General features: G+C 38.4%; 1 protein-coding gene across 5 annotated transcripts in view; it reads right to left on the minus strand.

The window, feature by feature from the left end:
- SMURF1 (SMAD specific E3 ubiquitin protein ligase 1) overlaps positions 1-27099 on the minus strand; it is an 82396-nt gene that overhangs the window by 24423 nt on the left and 30874 nt on the right. For 3 of the 5 annotated variants that reach the window (XM_005865520.1, XM_014539092.1, XM_014539093.1), the window contains exons 2-5: positions 3269-3307; positions 2049-2157; positions 463-596; positions 249-314 (exon numbers count right to left, since the gene is read on the minus strand). In XM_005865520.1, the coding sequence (XP_005865582.1) occupies positions 249-314; positions 463-596; positions 2049-2157; positions 3269-3307 (348 nt within the window). Of the gene's footprint in view, positions 1-248; positions 315-462; positions 597-2048; positions 2158-3268; positions 3308-19552; positions 19594-27099 lie in introns of those variants that run through there. The other 2 variants (XM_014539094.1, XM_014539095.1) reach the window with 2 other exon arrangements.

Consider the following 27099-nt stretch of genomic DNA (forward strand, 5'->3'; position numbering starts at 1 on the left):
CCCTAAATATTTTTGTACCTTAGTGATTTTAACTCAACTTTGAATGATAGGTTGAAGAGATAAATTAGATAAAGTAATCAAAACTACACAAGGTGAAACTTTTTAGTGCTGAAGAGATGGCCCCTGTAAGTGGTTTGTTCTTCGAAGTATGTCACCATGCCAGTGCCTGTATGTGTTTCCTCAGTGATGGAGAGTTGAATGTTAAGTTGAGCAAAAGCATCTCTTTATACAGATGAGAAAGTTCTTACCCACTATTTGGCCACGAACTGCATCAGTATCTGAGGGATTTAGTTTGCATAGATCCAAACGCTGGTCTGCAAACAAACAATTCAAAACTTAACCCAGCGAAATGTTAACTAGGGAGGAAGGCAGGAATTCTGTATTCAGTATTAAAAAAAAAAAAAGATGCCTCATAAGCCTTCTTCAGTTGCATGAAGAGGCAGAAAAGCGTTAGTTTCTTACATCCAGTATCTTTTAATCTGCTGATGGCATTGGAGAGCAGCCGCACACAGCCCAGGAAGCCAGCTCCCTGCTTCTTGTGAATTTTCTTGTGGTTCCACACGCTGATGGTTATAGAATCAGTTTTCCCAACATATCTAAAAACAACATGCAAACTCACTTTTAATTGTATTTCTGAATTATGATATAGCCCACTGAGATTTTATCTGATTGACTTGTTAGCACAGAAGAATCCTTTAAAAATAATATTGGTAAAAAAAAAAAATAATATTGGTTCTATATTCCACATGTGGCAGGCACTCAATAAATATAGGTCTACTAATCTCAATGGTCTGGGAAAAGAACTATAACAGTTATGTAAGAAGCAAATGTAGATAACCACATAAAGTTATAATCTTATAACAGATTTATCATATATGTATTTATTTAAAATTCTCATCTGAGGATGTGTTGAGTGAGAGAGAGAGAGAGAGAGAGAGAGAAACATCGATTGGTTGCCTCGTAGTCCAGTCCCAACTGAGAATCGAACCTACAACCTAGGTATGTGCCCTGACTGGGAATTGAATCCAAAACATTTTGGTGTATAGGACGACACTCCAACCAACTGAGCCACCAGGCTGGGGTGAGATTTATTATATTTTATTAGGTCCAAAGGACAATGACATATTTATAAATTCCTACTAGTGTTAGGCTTACTATTGAACACTAGTTTGCAATAGAGGACTACCTATAAACCCATAGATCCATCTAAAGATCACTAATGGGTACTAACTCAGACATTATCCCACTTACTCTCAGTGCAAGTCAACCAAAGAGGGGAGCTTTCAGGACAAGAATTGACAACCACTTTCCAGGCCACTTATGGTACCTCAGTATCACTGAAAGTGAGCTTTAGAATCCAGCTATTAAAAATTTCATCCAAACCCAGTATAATTTGTGTTAATAAAAAAACGATAATCATTCAGTATTACTTTGATAAAAATTTCTTAGCAAGAACATGAAAACATAAGTGCATATAAAATAGTGGTTTTCAAAGTGCAATCCATTTTATGAACAAATATAAGAAGTTGTTTGATGGTACATAGGTTTATATACATTCAATCATACCAAACTATATTTTCTCTTACAGAAAATGTATTTGAACTAAAAAGCAGAATTAAAAAAAATAAACAGAAATATATACAATATGTATTTGCATAATAGATAAATATAATAATAATGTATTTTTAAAATAAAAACTCTAAAACCAGGTTTAGGGTTTCACTGAAAAAGTAGTATATAGAGGACCCGAACTATGCTCTTTTTTTCTGCTAGAATGGCCAGTTGGTTGAAAAGTCACAGAAGATCACAGTTACAGAAGCAAACCATAAAAATCTATAAAAATGTCAAACGCAAGAACTTCCAAGTACATGAACTCTAAAATGAGGCAGTATTAATTTGGCCATACTTCTTATTTTATTTTATTATTATTCTTTTTTAAATCAATAACAAGTTATAAATCCCTTAAAAAAAAAAAGAAATGCTTCTCTTAAAAGCTAGATACCTACTTTCCTGCTGCTCCCAAATGGCTTACAGAATATTCAACTCACAGATCATAGTGCTGGTTCCACTTTGGGTCCAATGTGTTTTTCACAGTGTCCGTTGAGTGGCACTGCCCAGATCCATCCACAACAATCTTTGCAAAGGGGTCGGGGAGTCCTGGAGAAGATGGGACAGCCACAGATCGATCAGTGTAACATTAGAACATAGTCTTATAGGTTAACGGGAGCTTCGAATCCTCTAATTTGGTAAAGAAGATCACATTAGTCGATTTTATTCTCTATTTTAAGGTCAGTTTTGGTCTGTTTAGCTTTCTAAGAATGGCAACCCAGGATGACATCACACCCAGATTTTTAGAGGCTAGGGAAAAAAAAACACCCCACCCTATTAAAAATAGGCTTAAATTCAAATTCCCATTTTTGATGATCACTAAGGGGGGCTAATTAAATGAAGGAAAAGATATCTATAATTAATTGTACTTATACTTTCTAAAAAGTAATACTTAGAAATCTTGTTTACTGACTGTCAACTTTAACTTTGGAAGCAAGAACTCAGTGAGTCCTAAATGAATCAGACAGGTTTATAAGACCAGAGAGGTGGCAAGGGAAAGGCTTTAGAGCCAGACCTGGATGCGAGCCAGCGCTCTGGAAGCTTCCCAGCTACTTGAATAAAGCCTGTGAGCCTAGATTTCTTCATCTTTAAAGTGTGAATAACACCACTTAAGAATTGAGCAGTGTCCTTGTGAGGATCAGGAAAAAAGTGAAGAATTTTAAGCTGCAGGCACCTACTTTATAGTAGGTGAATTTCTTGAGTTAAGGGGTGAGTCTTTCTTTAGAAAAGGATCCTCTATTTTTCATAATTCCTTTAATTACAAGGCTTTTAAAATACGATTTAATTTATAAAATTTGACTAACAATTTTACTTAATCCCGGCTATTTTATAGAAAAATGTCTCATCTGTATTTGAGCTGAGAACACTTTGTTCAGCAGAAAGTAATGTATTAATGGGTGGAAAGACAGAGAAAATAGGGTGTGGCTGAAATAGGGGACGAGAGAGTTTTTCTTGTATGAGTTATAAATTCTGTGCTTTGGAGCCGACTCTCTCTATGTTGTAGTCACCTGGGAAATGAACTTTGTCAGACCATGGATTTCTATCCAGTAAGGGCAGGATTTTTAGGAGAATACACCCAGTGTTTTTAACAAGTTTAAAATTTCAGAAATATGTGAAAAATATTAATATTGTAAGAGAGCAAAAATGGGTGTTTACTTACTGAAGAAGTCTTTCTTTGCAAGGTTCTTGGCACATAATACTAAAAACAAACAAAAAATGCTAGGGTTAGCATTTATGGACAAGGTTTTCATCATAGCTGGTTGCTATGGACTAAACTGCCCCCATACCCCGCAAATTCCTAGGTTGAAGCCCTATCCACAATGAAATGGCATTTGGATATGGGGCTTTGGGAGGTGCTTAGGTTTCGATGAGGTCATGAGATTAGGGCTCTAATAATGGGATCAGTGTTCCTATAAGAAGGGACCACAGAGCTTGCTCTCCATGTGAGGGTACAGCAAGAAGGTGATGTCTACAAGCCAGGGAGAAGCCCCTCACCAAAAACCAATTCTGCTGGCACCTTAATCTTAGGCTTTTCCAGTCTCCAGAAACATGAGAAATAAATGTTTATTGTTTAAGCCATCTAGTCTATGGTATTTTGTTATAGCAGCCCAAACTGACTGAGACAATAGTCTATAGACAATGAAAAAAAAGATTCTAAAAATTATCTTTGCCAACGATTGCCTTTCAAATTTAATACTACATTAAACAAAAAAACCTGTCAAGTAACTAAAAAGTGTTTTCTCGCCCAGCTGGCATGGCTCAGTGGTTGAGCATCGACCTATGAACCAGGAAGTCATGGTTCGATTACCAGTCAGGGAACATGCCCGGGTTGCAGGCTCAATCCCCAGTGTGGGGAGTAGGGGAGGCAGCCCATTAAGATTCTCTCTCATCATTGATATTTCTTTCTCTCTCTCCCTCTCCCTTCCTCTCTGAAATAAATAATAATAAAATAACTTAAAAAGTGTTTAAGTTATCAACTTAAAAAGGAAATCAACTATAATAAATAAAATGTTTTAGTTCGAATTTCTTAAAATCTTACTTAAACACATATAGATAGATTTATCAATATGCTCTTATAACTGCTCAAGGTCACATAAATACCTTTTTAGCTACGATTAAAAACAAAAGAAATTGTGCATTTCTGATATTCTGATAAATAATACAATTTTGTAAGTGTAAACTTCAGTATGTTGGAGAATAGAAAGCAAGGGGAGAGTAATAAAAAACATGGTGTTATAAAAAACAAACAACAAAACGTATGTTAAGAGTTTAGCAAAATGTTGGCACATAGAATGCAATAAATGCTATTGTTGTTATCTTATTAATTAGGTGGTATCAATTACTATTAAGAAATTTTGACACCAGATCAGTTACATGATTAAAGCTACTATTGCAGGGGAATATACACTGATGTCCCTTTTACATTGCTTCACAAATTTTGCTATCTTTTAAATCCTCACCCAAGGATATGCTTATTGATTTTAGAGAGAGGAACAAAGAGAGAGAGAGAGAGAGAGAGAGAGAGAGAGAGAGAGAAAGAGAGAAACATCAATTGGTTGCCTCTTATACATCCCTGAACTTGCAACCTAGGTATGTGCTCTGACCAGGAATCGAACCCGCGACCTTTTGGTGTATGGGACAATGCTCTAATCAACTGAGCCACACTGGCCAGGGCAATTTTGCTAATTTTAAAGAATATAGTGTTTTGCTTTGAACTTATAAATATATTATTTAAAAAATATATTCATATAATACATATATTCTACAAACTTTTCAATTACTATATTTTTATATAACAGGTTTATCAAGATATAATTAATATACTATACAATTTATCCATTTAATGTATATACAGTATAATCAGTGGTTTTTAGTATACTCATAGGTTTGTACAACCATCACCACAATCAATTTTAGAACATTTTCATCATCCCCTAAAGAAATCCCATACCCATCTATTAGCAGCCACTTTTCATTCAACCTCAAATCTCGCCAGTCCAAGGCAATCACTAATCTACGAGGTCTCTGTAGATTTGCCTATTCTGGACATTTCATATAAATTGAATTATATAATATGTGGTATTTTGTAACTGCCTTCTTTCACTTAGCATGTTTTTAAAGCTTATTCATGTTGTACTATGAACCCATTTCTTCTCATAACTGAGTAGTATTCCATTGTATGAATAGAACACATTTTCTTTATTGATTTATCAGTAGATGGATATTTGGGTTGTTTCTGCCTTCTGGTTATTGTGAATGATGCTTGTACAAGTTGCTGTGTGGACAGAGTGGAGTTGCTGAGTTGTATGTTTAACACTTTGAGGAACTGTCAGTGTTTCCCACAGAACCTGCACCACTTTATATTCCCACCAGCAGTTATGAGTGTTTTGATTTCTCTGCATCCTCAACTAATACTTATCATCTGCCTCTGTGGTTTTATATCTGTGGCTTTAATGTACATTTCTCTAATGACTTTGAGCATCTTTTCATGTGGTTATTAGCTATTGGTATATCTTTTTGGAGAAATTTTTATTTGGGTGTTTTTGCCTATTTTTAACCGATTATTTGCTTTTTCATCTAAAGATAAAATATACTTATCAGATTTGTAAATATTCTCCCATTCTGTGGGTTGTCTTTTTACTTTCTTGATGTTGTTCTTCGAAGCACCAAAGTTTTTAATTTTGATAAGGTCCAATTTGTCTATTGTCTTTGGTTGCTTGTGCTTTGGTATCATGTCTAGGAAGGCTCTGCCTTATCCAAGGTCATAAAGATTTAATCCTATATTTTCTTCTAAGAGTTTCATACTTTTAGCTTTTTTAATACTTCTAGCTACTCTAACTACTCTTAATTTACTCTTTATCAGACATTTAGGTCTATGATCTATTTTGAGTTTATTTTTGTGTGTGATGTGAGAAGGGGTTCATATCATTCCTTTGTAGGTGGATATGCAATTGTACAGCACCATTTGTTTTTAAAAAAATATATTTTATTGATTTTTTACAGAGAAGAAGAGAGAGGAATAGAGACTTGGAAACATCGATGAGAGAGAAACATCGATCAGCTGCCTCTTGCACACCTCCTACTAGGGATGTGCCCGCAACCAAGGTACATGCCCTTGGCCGGAATCGAACCTGGGACCTTTCAGTCCGCAGGCTGATGCTCTATCCACTGAGCCAAACCGGTTAGGGCGCACCATTTGTTTTTAAAGACTATTCTTTCCCCATTGACTTGTGTTGCCACCCTTGTTGAGAAACGAGGTTCTACTGTATTTCATAAAGTTTTCCACATTTCTAATTGGGTTTACTCTTGAATGTTTTGTTTTTGATACTATTGTGAATGGAATTGTTCCTTTCATTGCATTTTCTAATTGTTATTTGATTATAGGAAAGCCTTTTCTTACATTAATTTTGAATCAGCCATCTTTTCAACTCTCCTCAAATGGACCTGCGATGATGTTTCCTTCAGTTTCCCTTTTCTTTCCCACAGCTCTGAATGTCTCAAAGACTCTCATATCAAACCCAAACTGTCCAAAACGGAATTGAAACCTTCCCTCTCTGCCTAAAAACCTGGTCCTCCCCCAAGATTCATTTCAAAGATCAGCAGCAACACCCACAACTGCACAAGCCAGAAATCTGTATGCCATGCTTGTACTTCTCAATCTCTCAAATATGTTGACTTTTTGCCATCTCCACCCTTGTTCAAGCTCCCAAAATTAGCTATCACAAAGTACTTTTTAAAATTTAAATCTCATGTCTCATTCCTTTTTAAAAATTCCACATTGCGAAATTCTAGATGTCATGCTCTGACCCGACCTGCCTCAACTCTCCAGCCTCAAATATTATCCACCAGCTCTGGGCCCTAGTTTTTCTGAGATGCTGTGGCTAGATTGCTTCTGACTGGAAAAATTCTCAAAATATCTCAAAAAGATTAATCTTTGTTCATATTTACAAGACTAGCAATGTTTTCATTTAAGGCTCATTCCAGTGGAATTCGGTTATTATCGCAAGGTGGAGAAGCTCTCAGCAGTGTCAGCACAAAGAGAACTTTGCCTCAATTTGGTTCAAGGATCATTTAGGGTCATACTAATTCTAGTTTAGTTAATGGCATATGATTTCTCCTACTAGAATAATTTTGTGATATCGAGATAGAATTCTCTTTGTCCACTCTAAGGGATGTCACGATAAAAGACAATTTATTACACAGCACAAAATCCCACACTATCTGAATCTGCCACTAATTTTTAAACAAATATGCTATACACCAATTATAAATTAGGTTCTGGGGATACAACAATGAACAAAAGAGACATTTATAGAGAAGGAAGCTCAGTTTTTCAGTGTAGACCACTGCATGGCTGCTTCAGTTCCAACTCTGGTAAGTGATACTTCTTATAATCACATACCAGAGATCCCTAATGTTGGAGAAAGAGTAAGAGCAAATGATGTAATGTTCACTTAGCATCTCAAAATACACGGAAGGGCGGTGTTTGCTAACTTGTACATTCAATTAGTAAGGCAAGCTTCTTTACCAGGCCCCTGATAAAAGCACAGGGTCCCCCAAATACTTCTTGTGGCTGTAACTTTTATCTCCTCTTTTCTTACATTTATATGTGTCACCAAGTCCTATCTTTTCTTTCACTAAAAGTCTCTTGATCTTGTCCTTTCCCTTTATTCTGTACTCATTCTCCTGTTCTGGGCTTCACCTATTTGCAGTTATTCTAAGAGCAACAGTGCCCTCCCTAACTCATACTACATTCAGCCACCAGATCGATCTTTTGACATGACATTTTCGTGTTCTAAGGCTCAAAATTTTCAATGGCTCTGTATTGTATTTTACTGAAAATCTAAATTTCTCCTGGGTGTCCCATTCTCTAGTATCACTTTTACCATTCACTATTCTTTAAAGTATAGTTCAGTACATATACACAATGGAATACTACTCAGCCATAAGAAAGGATGAAATAGTGCCACTTGCAACAACATGGATGGACCTTGAGAACATTATGCTAAGTGAAATAAGTCAGTCAGAAAAAGCTAAGAACCATATGATTACACTCATATGTGGGATATAAAAACTGAAAGTCATGAACACAAACAGTGTGGTGGTTGCCAGAGGGAAGCGGGTGGGGGAGAAGGGGGTCCTAATATAAGGCGACAGGAGAAGATGTGACCTTGGGTGGTGGGCACACGGTGCAATAGACAGATCTTGTAACATAGAAACCCACACCTGAAACCTATATGTTCATGTTGATCAATGTCACCCTAATCAATTTAATTTAAAAAATACAAAATAAAAAACAAAGTATAGTTCAGTTCATTGTCCCCCCTCCTCTGGGCCCTGACCATTACTACCTCTAGGCAATTATTCTTGCTACTCAATCCACTTAGCAATCTTTCTCTTTTTGTATCTATCTTTGTGGGCAGGCCAGGCCCTCTTTCTCAGTGAAGCTTCATTCAGGCCATTGTTTCCCAACTGCCACTCTGTGCCAAAATTTAAAAAATAAGGACTATATAGTGGGGTTTTCTTAAAACTGAGCTAATTAATTTTAAATGTCTTTTTGTTCTAGAGTTATATGTCTTTTCTATTTTTTCATGTTAAAATATTTCTTTACTGAAATGTGGTAAAAAAAAATAGTTTCAACAATGACTTGGCAAAAATAAAAGCTGGCAATTTTAGATTGATAGCCACATTTGCATAAATGTTTTGACTAATTTGGGAATCTCTACTCTTAATTACCGGCAATCTATTCCCTCTTTTTACTCCTCTTTTCTTTAAGAGACGTATAGTTGAGCACTCAGTACTTTTTCATACGGCGGCTTTGTCCCCAGTTAAATTCAGTTCCTCTGAAGGAGCAACCCCATCTTCTACCCACTTAGACATGGGCTTCCTAGGTGCTGGCCACACAACAGGCATGCAACACAGACTATGATGAACAAGAAACAAAAAGTAAGGCAAAGAGAGTAACAGTAATACAAAATATAGACAATTAAGGTATCTCAATAATTTAAAACACCTAAATAAAATTTTCACTTATTAGAAAATATAGTTTACCACCTAGGATAGCTGCCAACACATCATATGCACTTAATGTACATTATTAGCTGCCTGCCTCATCCAACTTTTACATCTAAAACTCAAATTTTTATCTACTTAGGGAAAAATTGTTCAAGCCACAAAAGGGGGAAAAAACAGAATCCCTGTTAAAGGCAAAGTCAGGTTTCCTGGTCGTTGTATGTCACTAGCATGCCATCTTCTACACCTTGTACCAGAGTCACTCATCTGTCAATTCTCATACAAACTTAGGAAATCCTCAAATTTGCCTTAAGAGGGAAAAAGAAATCCATATTTCAGTTACATCAACATACTCAAAATCTTTAAATCCATATATCTTTAAATATTTTAAAAATATATGTATTTGTATTCGTTTAAAAATACATAATTTTATTGTTTCAGAGAGGAAGGGAGAGGGAGAGAGAGATAGAAGCATCAATGTCAAGAGAGAATCACTGCCCGGCTGCCTCCTGCACACCCCTTACTGGGGATCGAGCCACAACCTGGGCAGGTGCCCTTGACTGAAATCGAATCCGGGACCCTTTAGTCCAAAGGCTGACACTCTAACCATTGAGCAAAACTGGCTAGGGCAGATATCTTTAAATCTATTCCATTATTTGCCTAATGAAATAAACAATTTTTCCCAATCCTTCTCAGTAAGTTTATACATAACACACATACACGTTTCAGTATTTAGACACCATTAGATGATAAAATGGTTTCTCCTTTGCCAGGGAAAATTGTCTAAGTTAACAAAACATATTTTAGCAACCACCAGCTGTCCTGATTGTCTTTGAGGTTGGGACGGGGGTCGGGGAGGGGAAGGGAGACTCTGGTAAACTGACAACCCTTAGACTGGTTTTCCAAACACTGGTTGCTTAAAATGAGTGTTATAGCTTCATTTTCTATAAAAGTATTAAATTAAAAAATAAATGACAAAACTGTGGTAATTTATTTGAATTCAGAAGTATGACAGAGCCTGGCTGGCGTGGCTCAGTGGTTGAGCATCAACCTATGAACCTGGAGGTCACGGTTCGATTCCCAGTCAGGGCACATGCCCAGGTTGGGGGCTTGATCCCCACTAGGAGGCATGCAGTAGGCAGCTGATCAATGATTCTCTCTCATCATTGATGTTTCTCTCTCTCTCTCTCTCCTTTTCCCTTCATCTCCCTAAAATCAATTTTAAAAAACCATTAAAAAAAGTATGACCAAGTTCAGCTCATACTCCCACACTCTGAGGAGTGAGGCAGGGCTGCTGTGGCAGAAATTGCCTCCCCATGAGGCAGAGCTTGGCTCCAAGGACTAGGGTCTGTTCCGGCTCCTCTGTCTGCCCCCTGAGTCCCCACCAGCTGCCAACACTAACGCCATTTTTTGTGACTTTAGAGTCTACCTAGTCTGATAGGATGAGACAAGTGGACACACAGGGCAGGTATCACTTTTTCCACTTTACTGGTGAAATTACTACGATCCAGAAAGACTCAGTAGCCACCCCCCTTTTACCCATCTCACATTACACTATCGCAGTAGCCTTACAGCTGTTATCAGAGTTTGAAATGAAAGCCTCTATTTATTTATATGCTGCTTCATGTCTGCCTCTCCCCTACAAAAATGTCCACTGGAACAAGGACTGTGTCTTTTGCATTCCCTACTGTATCCAGATTACTTTAAAAATGTTTGCTGAATAAACGAACTCGGTAATAACCTTTTTTCTTTTTAACTAACTACTCACTAGAACATAAGCACCAAGAAGGCAGAGACTATTCTTCTAAACCATTATATTCCTAGCATGGAGCATAGGAATTAAATGCGGTCAATATTTGTTGAAATAAGTATTTGAATGAATGAATGAATGAGATAATTTTGCTAGAGACTCCACCATGGTGTGTCTCACTCTATCCCACACTCCACCAGGAGTCCAGGCCTGGCAGCTTTGCACACACACTGCTGCCTGACAGATCCTGTTCTTCAGAAAGGGTTTTTGCTACTCCTTATGGTATCGTTAGTGACATTTGGTTAGCTCTAAGAAAACAAAATGTTCCCCTGCAGTTTCAAACCGGAAGTAGTAGTACAACGAAGGAGAAATAAAGTACATGTCAAAAAACTCCAGAGGGCATTTGGAACTTTTTGTTTGAACAAAGCCTCATTAATGAACAGTCATTTTTACATCTTGAGGGATTATTTCCAAGGATTGATTAGGTCATTACATTCCAAAAAATTTATAACCAAGGGGCATATTTAATTTTTATGTTTTAATCTTAAATGTTGCTTTTCTTGACACCCTGAGTTTGCCCTGCAGAACCCGCAGGACTGACTTCTCCCTGGGTGAAGGAAGAAAACAGGTCTCACAGAAAGCAATTTCCTGTCGTTTGATTTCCTCCCAAGTATTATAGGAAGATAAGAAAAGTATCTCATTTAAAGTCTGTCTTTTAGAATAACTTTTATGTCCAGATCATGTTTCTGTCTCAAATCGACCAGATGGAATGCTTTTCAACCATGTTAGAGTGGAACAAACGTATCAAGAGTGCAGGTGATTCTACAGGTGGAAGCACATTTCTCTGCCTTAGAACAAAGGAAAGAAAATTCAGGTTTTCATTAAAAAAAGTTTTACCTAAATATTTAAAATTACAAAAAAGCCAGTCAGAGAAAGACAAGTACAATATGATTTCTTATGTGGAATCTAATGAACAAAGTGAACTAACAAGCAAAATAGAGACAGACTTATATAGAGAGCAGGCTGACAGCTGTGTGTGTGGGGGGTGGGGGGTGGGGGGAGTGGGAGCAGTGGAGGAATGGAACAAAAAGAAAAAAAAAGAAAAACTCATGGACTCGGACAACAATGTGGGGAGGAGGAGGTGGGGAGATGAAGGAGGGTATCCTATATAATAAAAGCCCAGTGACCGAACAGCAGAATGACCAGAACGACCAGTCGACCAGTCGCTATGATGTGCACTGACCACCAGGGGGCAGATGCTTAACGCAGGAGATGCCCCCTGGTGGTCAGTACGCTCTCACAATGGGAGTGCCGCTCAGCTGACCAGGATGAGTGGCGGTTTCACAGCAGGAGTAGCCACTCAGAGGGTGGGTCCACAGCCGCTAGGCTGATCAGGATGAGTGGTGCTCCCACAGCAGGCTGATCCCCGCAGGCCACGCCCCCACCAGTGCACGAATCCCATGCACCGGGCCTCTGGTAGGAGTATAAATGGTGATGGAAGACTTGGCTTGGGGTGGTGAACACATAATACAGTATACAGATGATGTGTTGTGAAATTGTGCACCTGAAACCTGTATAATTTTGTTAACCTGTACCACCCCAATAAATTTTAAAAAAGGGAAAAAATTGTTACATTCCAAAAATTAATCAGTTCCTAGATCAGTTAATTATCAATGTTTTCTCCCTAAACATGTTTATTTTTTTATTCAAATGCCATATGCAAAGACCATGTTTATTAACTCCAAAACTTCAGCCCCAGATGTCTAGTATCTCTTCTCCTGAAAAGCACACAGAGATTTTATAACCAGGAACTAAGGAGCAGTTTGCAATTTGAGCTTCTAAAAGCACCCTGGAAAGCAGACTGTCTCCCAGGCAACCATCTGACCAACACCTCTGCCAAAACGTTTGATGAAACCTATCAATGGAATCACAGTGGACAGTTTGGAAGAACTGAAAACTTTGCCACTGTTTTGTGAAACTTTAAAAATACAATTGAATTCCCTTTAGTATAAGTGATAACAGCAGCTAAAATTTACTTAATATTTTTACAAGGTAATTAATTAGGAACTAAGCTACGTATCTGACATGCATGACTGCATTTATTCAATACCACAATTCCATGAGCTGGTTACTGTTATACTGAGACAGGCCAGTAAGCCAGGACAAGTGGAATAGGAAAACTGAGACAGATAGCTGAACAAACAAGCAATTTATAGCAGATACATAAGGTCACCTCCTTAGAGATAACATCTAGGTCTTGATTGTGATGTGTTATTTTTTAATGTATTTTTGTATTCAATTTGCTAGTATTTTGTTTAGGATTTTGCATCTGTATTCATCAGATATTGGTCTGTAGTTTTCTTTTCTTGTGTTATCCTCGCCAGGTTTAGGTATCAGGGTTATGTTGGCCTCATAAAATGTGTTAGGAAATACTGCCTTCTTTAATTTTCTGGAAGAGTTTGAGAGGGGATTGGTATCAAATCTTCTTTGAATGTTTGTTAGAATTCATTAGTGAAATCATCTGGTCCTGGATTTTTATTTTTTGGGAGTTTTTGGTGGTTGTTTCAATTTCCTCACTGTTTATCAGTCTATTTAGATTTTCTAATTCGTCATGATTCAGTCTAGGAACGTTATACATTTCTAGGAACTTATCCATCTCTTCCAAGTTATTGAATTTGGTGGCTTGTAGTCTTTTATAGTATTCTAGTATGCTCCTTTGTATATCTGTGAGGCCTGTGGTAACCTTTCATTTCTGATTTTGTTCATGTGAGTGTTTTCTCTTTTTTCCTTAGCCAAGAGTTTGTCAATTTTATTAATCTTTCCAATGAATCAGCTCTTTGCTGTATTAATTTTTTAGTTATTTTGTTCTATATTTCATTCAATTCTGCTCTAATTTTTATTATTTCCTTCCTCTGCTGACTTTGGGTTGCTTTTGTTCTTTTTCTATTTTTTTAAGATATAATGCTAGATTGTTTACTTAGGATTTCTTGTGTTTCTTGAGATAGACCTGTGATGATATAAACTTCCCTTTTATTACTGCTTTTGCTGCATCCCAGAAATTTTGATGTCGTATTGTCATTCTCGTTTGTCTCTCTATATCTTTTGATCTCACCTTTCATTTGTTCTTTGACCCAGTCATTTTTTAGTAGTATGCTGTTTAATCTCCACATATCTGTGGGTTTCTTTACTTCCTTTTTGCAACTGATTTCTAATTTCAAAGCATTGTGGTCAGAGAATATGCTTGGTATAATTTCAACCTTCTTGAATTTTTTGAGGCTAATTTTGTGACCCTACATATGGTCATTCCTTGAGAATGTTCCATAGGCACTGGAGAAGAATGCATAATCTGATGTTTTGAGGTGAAAGGCTCCGTAAATGTCAACTATGTCCATTTGGTCTACTGTGTCATTTAAAGCCAATATTTCTTTATCGATTTTTCTATTGGGATGATCTATCTAGAGCTGTCAATGGAGTATTAAGGTCTCATCCATGATTATATTTTTGTATGTTTCTCCCTTCAGTTCTGTTAGGAATTGTTTTATATATTTTGGTGTTCCCTGATTGGGTGCACATATATTAAGAAGTGTTATGCTTTTTTGATGTGGTGTCCCCTTTATCATAATAAAATGTCCATCTTTGTCTCCCATAACCTTTGTTAGCTTGAAATCTGTTTTGTCAGATATAAGTATGGCTATACCTCTTTTTCTGTGGATGTAATTTGTTTGGAGAATCATTTTCCACTCTTTCACTTTGAGTCTAACTTTGCCTTTGCAGCTTATATATGTCTCCTGAAGGCAGCATATGGTTGGGTTTTGTTTTTTGATCCACTCTGCTACACTGAATTCAGTACATTTACATTTAGGGTAATTATTGATGTATGAGGATTTCCTATAGCCATTTTATCTTTTGTTTTCTGGTAGCTCTGTGCCTCAGTTTTTTTGTGGTGTGTGTGTGTGTGTGTGTGTGTGTGTGTGTGTGTGTGTGTGTGTACCATTAGGTCTATGAAAAAGAAAAGTCCCTTTTCTTTTGAATACATCTGCTCTCCATCCTCCTTAGCAAATTCAGACCTTTATTACCAAACCTTTCATGTTTTTGTCATCACAAATTATCCATTTGTGTTGTAAGTTTGTTGGTGATCTTACTCATAGTTTTGTGACCTTTTGTTCTTTGTTTCAGGTAGAATAACCCCCTTGAGTATTTCCTGAAAAGGAAATTTTATGGTGGTTAATTCTGTCAGCTTCTGTATGTCTGGAAAAGTCTTTATTTCTTCTTCATATATAAAGGTTAACTTTGTTGGATGTATTATTCATGGCTAGTAGTTTCTCTCTTTCAGTAGTTTGAATATTTGATTCCACTGTCTTCTGGCTTGTAGAGTTTCTGCTGGGAAATCCAATGATAATCTAATGGCTTTCCTTTATAGGTTACTTTCTCCTTTTCCCTGGCTGCCTTCAGAATTCTTTGTCATTGATTTTTGACAGTTTTAATACAATGTGCCTTGAAGAAGGCCTTTTTGGATTGAAATAAGTAGGTATTCTGTTTGTGTTTTGGATTTGAGGATCTAGCTCTTTCCATAGGTTTGGCAAGTTCTCAACTGTTTGTTTGAATAGGCTCTCCATTCCCTTTTCTCCTTTTCTTCTTCTGGTATGCCTATTCTTTTATATTGCTATTTCTGATGAAGTCAGATGGTTCTCATAAAGTTATTTTTTAAAATATATTTTTATTGATTTTAGAGAGGGAGAGGGAAAGAGAGATAGAAACATCAATGATGAGAGAGAATCACTGATCAGCTGCCTCCTGCATGCCTCCTACTGGGGATCAAGCCCAGAACCCAGACATGTGCCCTGACTGGGAATTGAACCATGACCTCCTAGTTCATAGGTCAACGCTCAACCACTAAACCACCAGCCGGGCTCTTTTTTCCCCCTCAAGTCTCTCTCTTCCCTCTTCATCATTCTTAGATTGATTCTTAGATACATATATACAATCCTCACTTGAGGATATATTTTTATTGATTTTTAGAGAGGAAAGGAGGAAGGGAGGGGAGGAGGGAGAGGGAGAGGGAGAGGAAGAGGGAGAGGGAGAGGGAGAGGGAGATCAATCTGTTGCCTCCCAAGCATGCCTGGACTGGGGATCGAACCTGGAACCTAACTCGGAAATGAACCCGCAACCCTTTTGTGCATGGGACAATGCTCTAACCAATTGGGCCATACTGGCCAGGGTGCCAGTTCTTTCTCGTTCTCTTTTATTGAGTTCTTCATCTCCATAATTTGTTTGGTTCTTTTTTTTTAAAAAAATTGAATTTTAGAGAGAGGGAGAAAGAGAAACATCATATAAGAGAAAAACATCAAACAGCTGCCTCCTGCAAGCCCCCTAACTGGGGATCAAACCTGAAACCTGGGCATGTGCCCTAACCAGGAGTCAAGCCATGACCTTTTGGTTCATGGTTCAATGCTCAACCACTGAGCCACACTGGCCAGGCTGTTTGGCTCTTTTTAAAAGTTTCAATCTCTTTGATAAAGTACTTTTGTTTTCTAAGCACATTAAATTGCCTGTCTGTATTTTCTCACATCTTGCTGAGTATTTTCAAAACTGCAATCTTGAATTCTTTGTCATTTATATTACATACTAGAGGCCTGATGCACGAAATTGGTGCAAGGAGCTTGGCCTCTGCCTGCTGTGGTGGCCGCCTCTACCTCGGCCCTCATAGCACTGGCTTCGTCCAGAAGGTCATCTGGAAGGACGTCCGGTCTAATGAGCATATTACGCTTTTATTATTATAGATATCCATGTCTTTTAGTTTGTTTTTGGAGATTTTTCATTTTCTTTTTGAGCTGCTTGGCTACCTGATTATTCATGGTATTTGATGAATCCCTTCTCTGTCTAGGCATCTATTTATGAAAGGTATTTCTCTAGCAGATTAATATGAAGAGGCCTTTCTCTTATTTTCCAGTAGGTGGCACTGAATTATAAGTTTTTAGCTTTCTGAAATTCCAGTGCTTCTTCCCCACCCCAGCCAGATATGCTGTCAGTGTAGCCCAATGCATGGGGGTGGGCTGGACTGGGCTGGGGAACTGGCCAGCTTCTTTGTTGTTTTGTCTTCCTGGTATTGGTGGCCTTAGACCTCCACTGGGTCCCCCCTGCACCCTGACCCAGGACTGGTCGCAGAGTGCACCCTTTGTTCAGGAAAGAAAGTGATTCCATAGTACCAGTTCTTGGGTTTGCAGATAATGTGCTCCACAACCTGACATCAAGGGCAAAGGGAGGCGAGCTCTGGTAGGCTAAGGAGCTGTAGCTTTGTTTCTCTGCCTGAAATACTGACCACCTAAGAACTGTGTCCTTCCATGCTGTGTCCTTCCCAGATCTGTGGGCTCAACTGCAGCCTGTACTACCCACTCCTGCAGGAATGTTTACCAAATTTCTTTGCTCTTCCCAGCTGAAGGGAGCACCAGGCACAACCAGATTTCTCTCCTCTTTGGGCCCTGCCTTGAACTCCTGGCTGCAGGGCTGTGTCTGTGGGTGATCTGAGTCCCTTTCCTTTCTTGCCTCTCCCTTTTGTTCCCATTTGCACACATTTAGATGTTTCATGGCATGGATCTCTCAGGCTTGCTTGTGCATTAAGCAGGGAATCCTTTGTTAAGTTATAGGTGTTCAAACTGTTGAAACTTCAGTGGGAGAGACCAAGGGTATCTCTCATGTGCCACTTCTCTGATGTCAGTCCCAGAGTAAGCAAAAACCTTCTCCAGGGTAATCATGAATATACAAGGGTAAGCATTCCTTCCAGCTCATCAAGCTCACTCCCTTCCATAGATTAAGGCAACTGTACAAGCATCCACAAGCAGAGCTGATATAAAACAACATTGGGTTGGATACAAATTATACCTTATCTAGTGTTCACAACAGATAAGGAAATCATGGTTAGGTGAGATTGAATTACTTGCCCAAGACCACACAGCCTCAAGACTCTGACTCCAGAGCCCAAGGCCATACTCCCATATACTGTACCATACTCCCATACAGTATGTTTTGAAAAGGTTTAATTATGTTGGGAAATTGACATGCAATATAAGGAAGCCAGAATAATCCAGAGAAACATATATTTTTTAAAAATAGCAAATATGACTTAAAAAAATAAAAAGGGAAATTTGCCAGATCTTGCTTCTAACTAGAGAATGAAAAAAATTGTAAAGTTGTGGTATCTCGTTAAATATACATTTTCATATACACCAACTTGTTAAGATAATTCACAAACCATAAAACTCATACTTTTAAAATGTGAATATAATCCAATGCTATTGGTATAGTCAGAATTGTACAACCATCATCACCATTTAATTTCACAACATTTTCATAATACCCCAAAGAAGCCCCATCTACATTAGTGGCCACTCCCCATTCCCCCTTTTTCCAGCCCCAAGGCAACCACTAATCTATTTTCTGTCTCTATGCATTTCTCTATTCTGGACATTTCATATAAATGGATTCATATAATATATGTGACCTTATGACTTTCAATTAGCATAATGTTTTTAGGGTTCATTCACGTTGCAAGTATCAGGACTTTATTTCTTTTTGTTGCCAACTACTATTCAACTATATGAATATACACCAAATGGCCAGCACCTTTGACTTCCCAGCCTTCAGAACTGTGAGAAATAAGTTTCTTGTTTATAATGCACTCAGTCTGTGGCATTTTGTTATAGTAGCCCAAATAAACTAATAAAGCATCTATACACACAGGAAGTAGATGGGGGACAGCAGCTTAGATGGGGGATAAAGGGAATAGAAAGGGACTGCTAACGCATGTGGGGTTTATTTTGAGGGTGATGAAAATATCCTGAAATTAGATGGTGATGGTTATACAATTCTGTGAATAGACTAACAACACTGGATTGTACATTTTAATGGGTAAAGTTTATAGTATAATAATTACATCTCAAATAAGACATAAAATGCAACAGTAATTTGAAGACTAATGTGAGTGGTGTTTGTTTTTCATAAGACAAATCATTCAGTCTTAGCTTTATTTTATTAGGAAGTTATAGGTCATTGTTTAAACTGCCATGTTGTGTGGAATAAGATGTGTTAAATAAATTCTTTATACAGGAATAAAAAAATAATGGGCATCTATTACAAAAGGAGCAGAAAATGTAGTGTCTCTCCCAAAGAGTTTACAGTTTAGTTTGACAAACAGAATGCATTAATAAGGAAATCAAACAATAGTGCCTAGCAGATCACTTTTGCTTACCCACATTCAATTAGTCATCCAGTCATATCAATTCATCTTTTGTAGCAGCTTAAATCTATTCTTTCCAGGCCCACTGCTATTGCTCAATTCCAGGCAACTCTTGTGTCATGTCTGAGTTACAATGGGGTCAGGCATCTCTTTTCTAATTAATTTTAATTATGAAATGATTACTTGTTGGATCAATGAATAAAACACTCTTCATTTTGTAACTCTTTTACACATAAACCTATGAGCTCAGCACCACTTACAAAATGAAATACAAATTCCTTCCTGCTCCCAGACTGTATATACATAATACAAGAAAACTTGTTGGAGATTCATGAAGTAAGAAAAATATATCCCCCCAATACTATCCTAGCTTTTGACAACTTATTCATTTATTTATATGGATATTAATATAAACAAAAATTGGTGAAATCCATGCAATGCATACTCACCAAGCTTGAACCAGATGTAAGAAATAATCATTCCACAAGAATAAAACCATGAAGCATTCCTTTCAAATTGGTATGTTGTAGTCTACTGAAAAATATTTGCAGACTACAAGCAGAAATCATAGAAAACTTCCATGTGTCTCCCTGAGGGTTTGGGCATTCACAACACTGCTCAGCCTTGACTCAGAAAAGTCTCTATGCCACTGATGGGAGGGGCGAGTGGAAAGTGCCTTTGGGAGGCTTTTATTACCAAATGCTCTATGCGAACTGGGATGGTTCCCAATTCACTCCACCTACAAACTCTCACTGGGAGTATGAGAAGTCTTTCTCCAAAACCACCCAAAGAAAGGACCCGTCTCTGGAATAAGACTTTGAAGCAAATAACACTTGTAAATCAGTCCTTTGGAGTACTTAAGAAACAAGGAACTTTCACAAAATGCTAACTTTCCTGGATTTAAGGACTTATGAAGGTCAGAAATACATATAGGAAAGCAATGATAAGTGCTATTCTTTACAAGTCCAGTTTCAGAGCTGGGAAGATGACCAACAGAAATTGATCTGATACCAAAGAGTCTCAAATTCACCCTCTCCCTCAAATACAAATGTTCCGTGCCCAGGTCCTGTTCCAGCTGAACCCTAACTTCAGCCTCTATTCTTTGTAGCCACCCTTGGCTTCTACTCCAATCTAAATGATCATATGTCTATGACTTTGCATCCCACGACTTATCACTTGGATCACTGTGGGCTCTACCTCTGCCCTGATTTCTCCCACTCTGGGCAGCAAGTATAACCTCTGTCCTTCAGAACTCATTTCTCTTTGCCTACCTATCTTCCGTCCTCCCCTAGATGTGTAGATCCCAATTGGATTACTGGGGACTGGAGGCCATATATAATCTTTCTTCACTATACTGGGCCAAACGATTTTGAAATTATCAAATCCTGCGTTCAAATTCCAACTCAGCTATATAAATGGGTAACATGGAGCAAACTACTCAATCTCTCTGGGCCTTAATTTTGCTCATCTGTACCATAGAGATAATACTTCATTCTTTTCAGGGTTATTAGGAGCATCAAAATAGGTACTCAAAATAGTTGCTATTATTAACTTATCTTAATATTACTAACACCACTTATCAAGAATGCCTGGCAATGTGATAACAACTTTACTCATTTAAATTCACAAACTTCTGATGTATGCAATATTTACCTTCATTTTACAAATATGGAAACAGACATGGAGAAGTTAAGTAATTTGCTTAGATAATATGACTATTGAGTGTGTGTGTTTGGGGGGTGGGGGGAGGGGGTTTCAGGACTCTAGAGAAGTTAAGTAATTTGCTTAAGATAATATGACTATTGAGTGTGTGTGGCGGGGGGAGGGGGGAGGGGGTTTCAGGACTCTAATCCCAGGCTTTCAAGTACAGTTGAACCTCATTATTTAGGGACTCTGAATTTGTGAATTTGCCCACTTGTTAAAATTTACTTGCAACCCCCAAATCAACACTCATGGCACTTTCCTAGTCATTCACAGACATGTGCAGAGTGACAAGAAATGTGAATTACCCACTCACTGTACACAGTCTCAGCTATGGTTGAACAAGGTGACATTCTGCCTTATTGTTTCAAATCTTGTTATAAACAAGTGTCCTTTCTCAGGTTTAGTTAGTGCCACCTTTTTCAATTTTGATGCTTTTTATTGGTGCTGTTGCTATTTGAAAATAGCCCCTAAGTATAATATTGAAGTGCAATCTACTATTCCTAAACTCAAGAAGGCCCTGCTGGGCCTTACGGAAAAAAATACATGTGTTAGATACACTTCATTCAGGCATGAATTACAGTGCTGTTGGCTTTGAGTTAAATGTTAATGATTCAACAATACATATTAAATAAGATGTCTTTAAACAGATGCACTTATGAAATAAGCTTATGTATTGATCAGTTGGTGAAAATGTGGGCAAAGGCTCACAGGAACCAAATCCTGTATTCCTTAGGAACGATGGTTTAGTATTTGTGGCGACTTTATAGAACACAGCTACCATGAATAACAAGAATCCACTGAATAGTCCTCTTTCTACTGATGGGTCTGGTATTATCCACACCTGGGCAAAGGATCTGAAGAGACACTTCTCCAAAGAGGACATTCAGATGGACAACAGACATAGGAAAAGATGCTCAATGTTACTAATCATCAGAGAGATGCAATTAAAATCACAATGAGATATCACCTCACACCTGTCAGAATGACTACCATCAGTAAATCAACAAACAGCAGTGCTGGCCAGGATGTGGAGAAAAGGAAACCCTCATGCACTACTGGTGAAAATGCAGACTGGTGGAAAACGGTATTGAGTTTCCTCAAAAAATTAAAATGAAAGTGCCTTTTGACTCAGCAATCCCACTTCGGGGAATATATCTGAAGAAACCCAAAACACTAATTCAAAAGAATGTATGCACCTCTATGTTCATTGCAGCATAATTTACAATAGCTCAAATCTGGAAACAGCCCAAGTGCCCATCAGTAGGTGAGTGGATAAAAAGCTGTGGTATATTTACACAATGGAATACTACTCGGCCACATAAGGAGTAGCATGGATGGACCTGAAAATTATACTAAGTGAAATAAGCCAGTCAGAGAAAGACAAATATCATATGATTTCACTTATATGTGGAATCTAATAAACAAAATAATTTAACAAACAAAACAGAAACAGAAGCATAGATACATAGAACAGACTAACAGGTGTCAGAGCGGAGGGGGATTGGGTGGCTGAGTGAAAAAAGGTGAAGGGATCATGCAATATATATATGTGACACATAGACATGAAAAACAGTATGGTGATAGAGGGAAAGAGGTAGGGGGAGGTATAAGTGGGTAAGGGGGGGATAGATGACAGAACGAGACTTGATTTTAAGTGATGATCGAATTGTGATGATGCACTGTGCAGATGATGTTTTCTTAAGTTGTACACTTGAAACCTATATGGTTTTATTAACGAATGTCACTCCAATAAATTCAATTAAAAACCAACCAATAAATAAATAAATAAATAAATAAATAAATACATATCAAGTGCCTACCTACTACTACATACAGGCAATGGGCTAGATACTCAAAGTTATATTCAGGACCTGAAAGAATATGTTTTCTTAACGATCTCAAATTAGAGAAATGAACACCTCTTCATTAGTTTGCTAGGACTGCCGTAACAAGTGGCAGGTGCAGGGTGGCAATAAACAACAGAAAATTTATTGTCTCACTGTTCTGGAAACTAGAAGTCTGAGATCAAGGTGACAAGAAAGTTGGTTTTTCCTGAGGGCTGCGAAGAGATGCCTGTCTCCCAGCTTCCGGTAGTTTGCTGGCATCTGGCCTCAGCATAGTCTGTACCTCTTGCTAAATAGCCCCAGGTGCGGCACTAGCGGCAGGTGGCTTTGGTTCACAGGTTGGCCTTGTCTGGGCATCTCCAAGCCCAGCACAATTAGCTGCCACCTACAGATCACTTTGTAGCTCATGCCAGGTCACCCTGGGCAGGGCACAGGCAGAGGCTGACTCCGCACCTCCCAGGAGGCCCCAGAGCCAGTGCATCCAGTGGACAGCTTCAGACCATACTGGATTACAACCCTACCATCTCCACGAGTGACACTCAAGGGGCGGACTTGGTGAGCACCAAAGCCCCACTGAAGCAAGTCCTGCTCCATACGGTCGGCTCCTGCACAGCAGCTCCTCCTCTGTAGTCATAGCCCGTGCTTGCAGCTGATCAGTCTGGGGGTGTCACCAATAGCAATCAAGGCTCAACTACAATAGGACAGTGCACACAGCCCACACAGGGGCCCACCTGGAGAGTCCAGTTCAGGTGACTGGGGAGGCTGTACCACTGGGCCCTACAGGACATCTACTACACAAGGCCACTCTACCAAGTCCGGGAGACATAGCAGCTCTACTTAATACATAGAAACAAACATAGGGAAGCAACCAAAATGTGAAGAAAAAGAAACAGGTCCCAAATGAAAGAAAATAAGAAATCTCCAGAAAAAGAAAGAAATAAAATGGAGGCAAGCAAACTACCAGACATGGTTTAAAACAGTGGTTATAAGGATGCTCAAGGAACTTAGTGAGAACTTGAACAGCATGAAAAAGGACATAGAAACCATAAAAGAAAACAGTCACAAACGAAGGATACACTAACTGAAATGAAGAATAATTTACAGGGAATCAACAGTAGACCAGATGAGGCAGATAATCAAATCAGCAATTTAAAATATAAGGAAACACAAACCACCCAATCAAAATGGAAAAAAAAAAGAATCCAAAAAAATAAAGCTAGTGTAGGAAGTCTCTGGGACAAGTTCAAGTGTACTCTTTCTAAATATATAGGATAAGACCTGTTTAAAAACTGTCAAGTTAATCTCTTTAGTTTGACCCACAATCCCAGTTTCTACAAAGTCCAGAGCTACTCAGGCATTTGAACTAAATAACACCAAAGGGAAAAGAGTACATGGTAAACACATGGGCTGTAACAACTTAATCAGATGGGACAGAATGGACATACAGACATTTATTTCTTGTGTTCAATGGGTTTGAAGCAGATTATGCTTGAAACTAAACGCGACTCTGCTTTTTATCTTAAACAATTGGTCCAGGATCATATTTAATAAATACTCAAACATTCCTGCAAGTACACTGAGGTTAATAATAGGCCAGATGGCAGGAAATCCATGAGTTTAGTGCTAGAAAAATGTTGCACTTTCACACTAGTAAGAAAGAGAGCAACCAGCACCTCAACTTAAGAATGCAGTTGCAAGTTCTGAGCCCAATGTTATAGAAATATATATCCAGCCTTCTCAGGTGATTTGTGTAAAGAATCACATTTATTTGAATAAATTTTATATCTCTGTTTGAATGATGATCATTAACTCATAGTCATACTTTATAAGTTAATACTAAAAACATTCTATCAATGATCAAACTGAGATTGAAATAGGAAGATTTCATGATAAAATTTAGACATATTCAGTGAAGCAACAAGAATATTCAGAGTAGAGTAAAAAAAGAGATAAAAGATAATCTTGATCAAAATTTAAATCCGAATCTAAGAAACAATGGGCAGAGATAAACCTGGCAGGAAAAAGAACTCTTTACTTAGTAATTACTCCAGTTTTTTTACTTTAATAATTAATTAGAGGAAGAGGTAACCAAATTTTAATCACACAATAAATGTTTCAGCCATTTGTTTTCCTTTTAAAACTCAGTTCAATTGTCTTAGGTTAGCAATGAATGTCATTCTTGATAAGGAGCAATGCTATTATTGTGTCCTGAAGAAATCTGGGGGAAGGGGGGGAGTAGAGGTGAGAATATAACATGCAGTTTCCTCTCATTTAAAAACTGCGATACAGTGTTTCTGGCTCATATTTGGCAAAGAGGTTTAGACATGCAAATAATACACTACAGGAGGCATACATACATTTCAAACTAAAATAAAATACATATTTTTAATTTATGATAGGATGTGCAATAAATTTTTGTAAACAGAGGTGGGAATTCCACATCTGAAGGTCCAGGCATTTTAATCTTACTGAAGGGGAAAAAATTTTATATACAAAAATACACAATAATTTAGTTTGTCTTATTTTGCAAATCCATGTCCAGGCAAGCTCAAAGACTATTTTGATATGATATTACCGGAGAAAGGGATAAAATATATGATATTATGGTGTGCATTTGAAATAAATTAAAAAAGACAAGGCATTGTAAGTTAGCTCTCCTCTTATAGGCACACTAGAGGCCCGGTGCATGAAATTCGTGAGGGGGTACGGTCCATAGGCCTGGCCTGTGATCAGGACCATCCTCCCTGGCTGCCCACAGCCGGCCCTGCCCCCTGCCACCACCCGCCCCAGTTCCCCATTGCCATTGGACGATCGGAGCCTGACGGCTGGGGGAAGGGACTGACAGGTCGTCCATTCCCACCTGCTTGTCAGCCCTTCCCCTGCTGCCAGTTGCCCTCTGTGTGTGGGGCGACTGGTGGGGAGGAAGCCTGGGCCTGGCGCCACCCGCGTCCCCCGCCACCCACCCCCAGTTCCCTGTTCTCCATCGGGTGATTGGAGTCTGCTGGCCAGGGAAAGGGACCGAGAGGAGGTCAGTGTGCCTCATTGTGACTGGTCGAGTGGTCATTCTGGTTGTTCCGCCGTTAGGGTCAATTTGCATATTATCCTTTTATTATATAGGATAGAGGCTCAGTGCATGGGTGGGGGCCAGCCAGCCTGCCCTGATGGGGGCCCTGGATCAGGATGGGGATCCCCGATGAGGGGCAGGGCTGGCTGGGGCAAGGGGCTGCGGGTGGTTTTCAGGCTGGCCACGCCCCCAATTGGGGTGGGGGTCCCTGCAGGGGGATGGGGACGGCCGGGGAGAGGGGCTGCAGTCATTCTGGTCTCTGGTTGTTCTGCCATTTTGGTTGCTGGGCTTTTATTATATAGGATACTAGGATTCAGGATTCTGAATTTTGATCTCATTTAAATCTATGCTCTGAACAAAAATGTAGGCAAAATATGATCTTCTATAAACAGTAATTTAACATTTTTACATGTTATTCTAAAATCTGTAACATTTTAATAAAGACGTTTCAATATTTTTTTGTTCTTTGTACATATTACTAACATCATATACATCTGTTTCTAAGGAATTCTGAAAGAGAATTTACTTTCTAAATAGTTATATCATTATTATAAATAAAGGCATGCTATGATGGAGGGGGTGCATATATTCCTAGATTCACTGGTTAAAGAAACGAAAGAAAAGGGAGAAAAAGGTCTGATAGAAATTCAGTAATGGGGCAGGGACTATAACCTGGTCTAACGTGCAGATGTGATATTATAAATAAAAGTCAGTTGGGGACAGTCATACAAAATAAAAACTATAGTTGTCAGCTATCTTCTAATAACCTATGCAAACCTGAATGTCTCACAGCATAGTTACACTGTCCTCCAAAATTAAGTAAAGATTGAGAAGTCTATTTGTATTATCTGGAGTTACCAAACAAATTAAAAACAGAAATTCAGGGAAATGGAGAAATTTAATATGCAGTTATTAAATTTTCAAAAATAAAAATTTCAATTGAGAATAAAATAAAATGAAGATGCTAGGTTTCCTGACATATAGATCTGTTTCTAATTTAAAAACAAATTAGAAAACAATGTTAATATGATTCCATAACAATCTATATATATAGAAAAGGCTAACATGCTAAGTGTCTGACCGTCCAACTGCTCGCTATGACATGCACTGACCACCAGGGGGCAGACGCTCAATGCAGGAGCTGCCTTGACGTGCACTGGCCATTAACAGAGAAAAGGCATTGTGGACCTGGTGCCCAGGTGCCGGGTAATGAGGTCACATAGCAACGCCTGGCTTCCTCTCCCTATTAACTAGCTTCCTTGGAGTTTCTTTAGCCCAGGAACACGACTTGCTTTATAGCCAGGTGCAAACATTTTACACTTTAACCAAATGTCTGTGAAGCGTTTTCCTGTGCCTCGTCTCATTTGATCTTCACAGAAGTCCT

This window comes from Myotis brandtii, unplaced genomic scaffold (assembly GCF_000412655.1).
Source record: "Myotis brandtii unplaced genomic scaffold, ASM41265v1 scaffold208, whole genome shotgun sequence".
Taxonomy (NCBI): domain Eukaryota; kingdom Metazoa; phylum Chordata; class Mammalia; order Chiroptera; family Vespertilionidae; genus Myotis; species Myotis brandtii.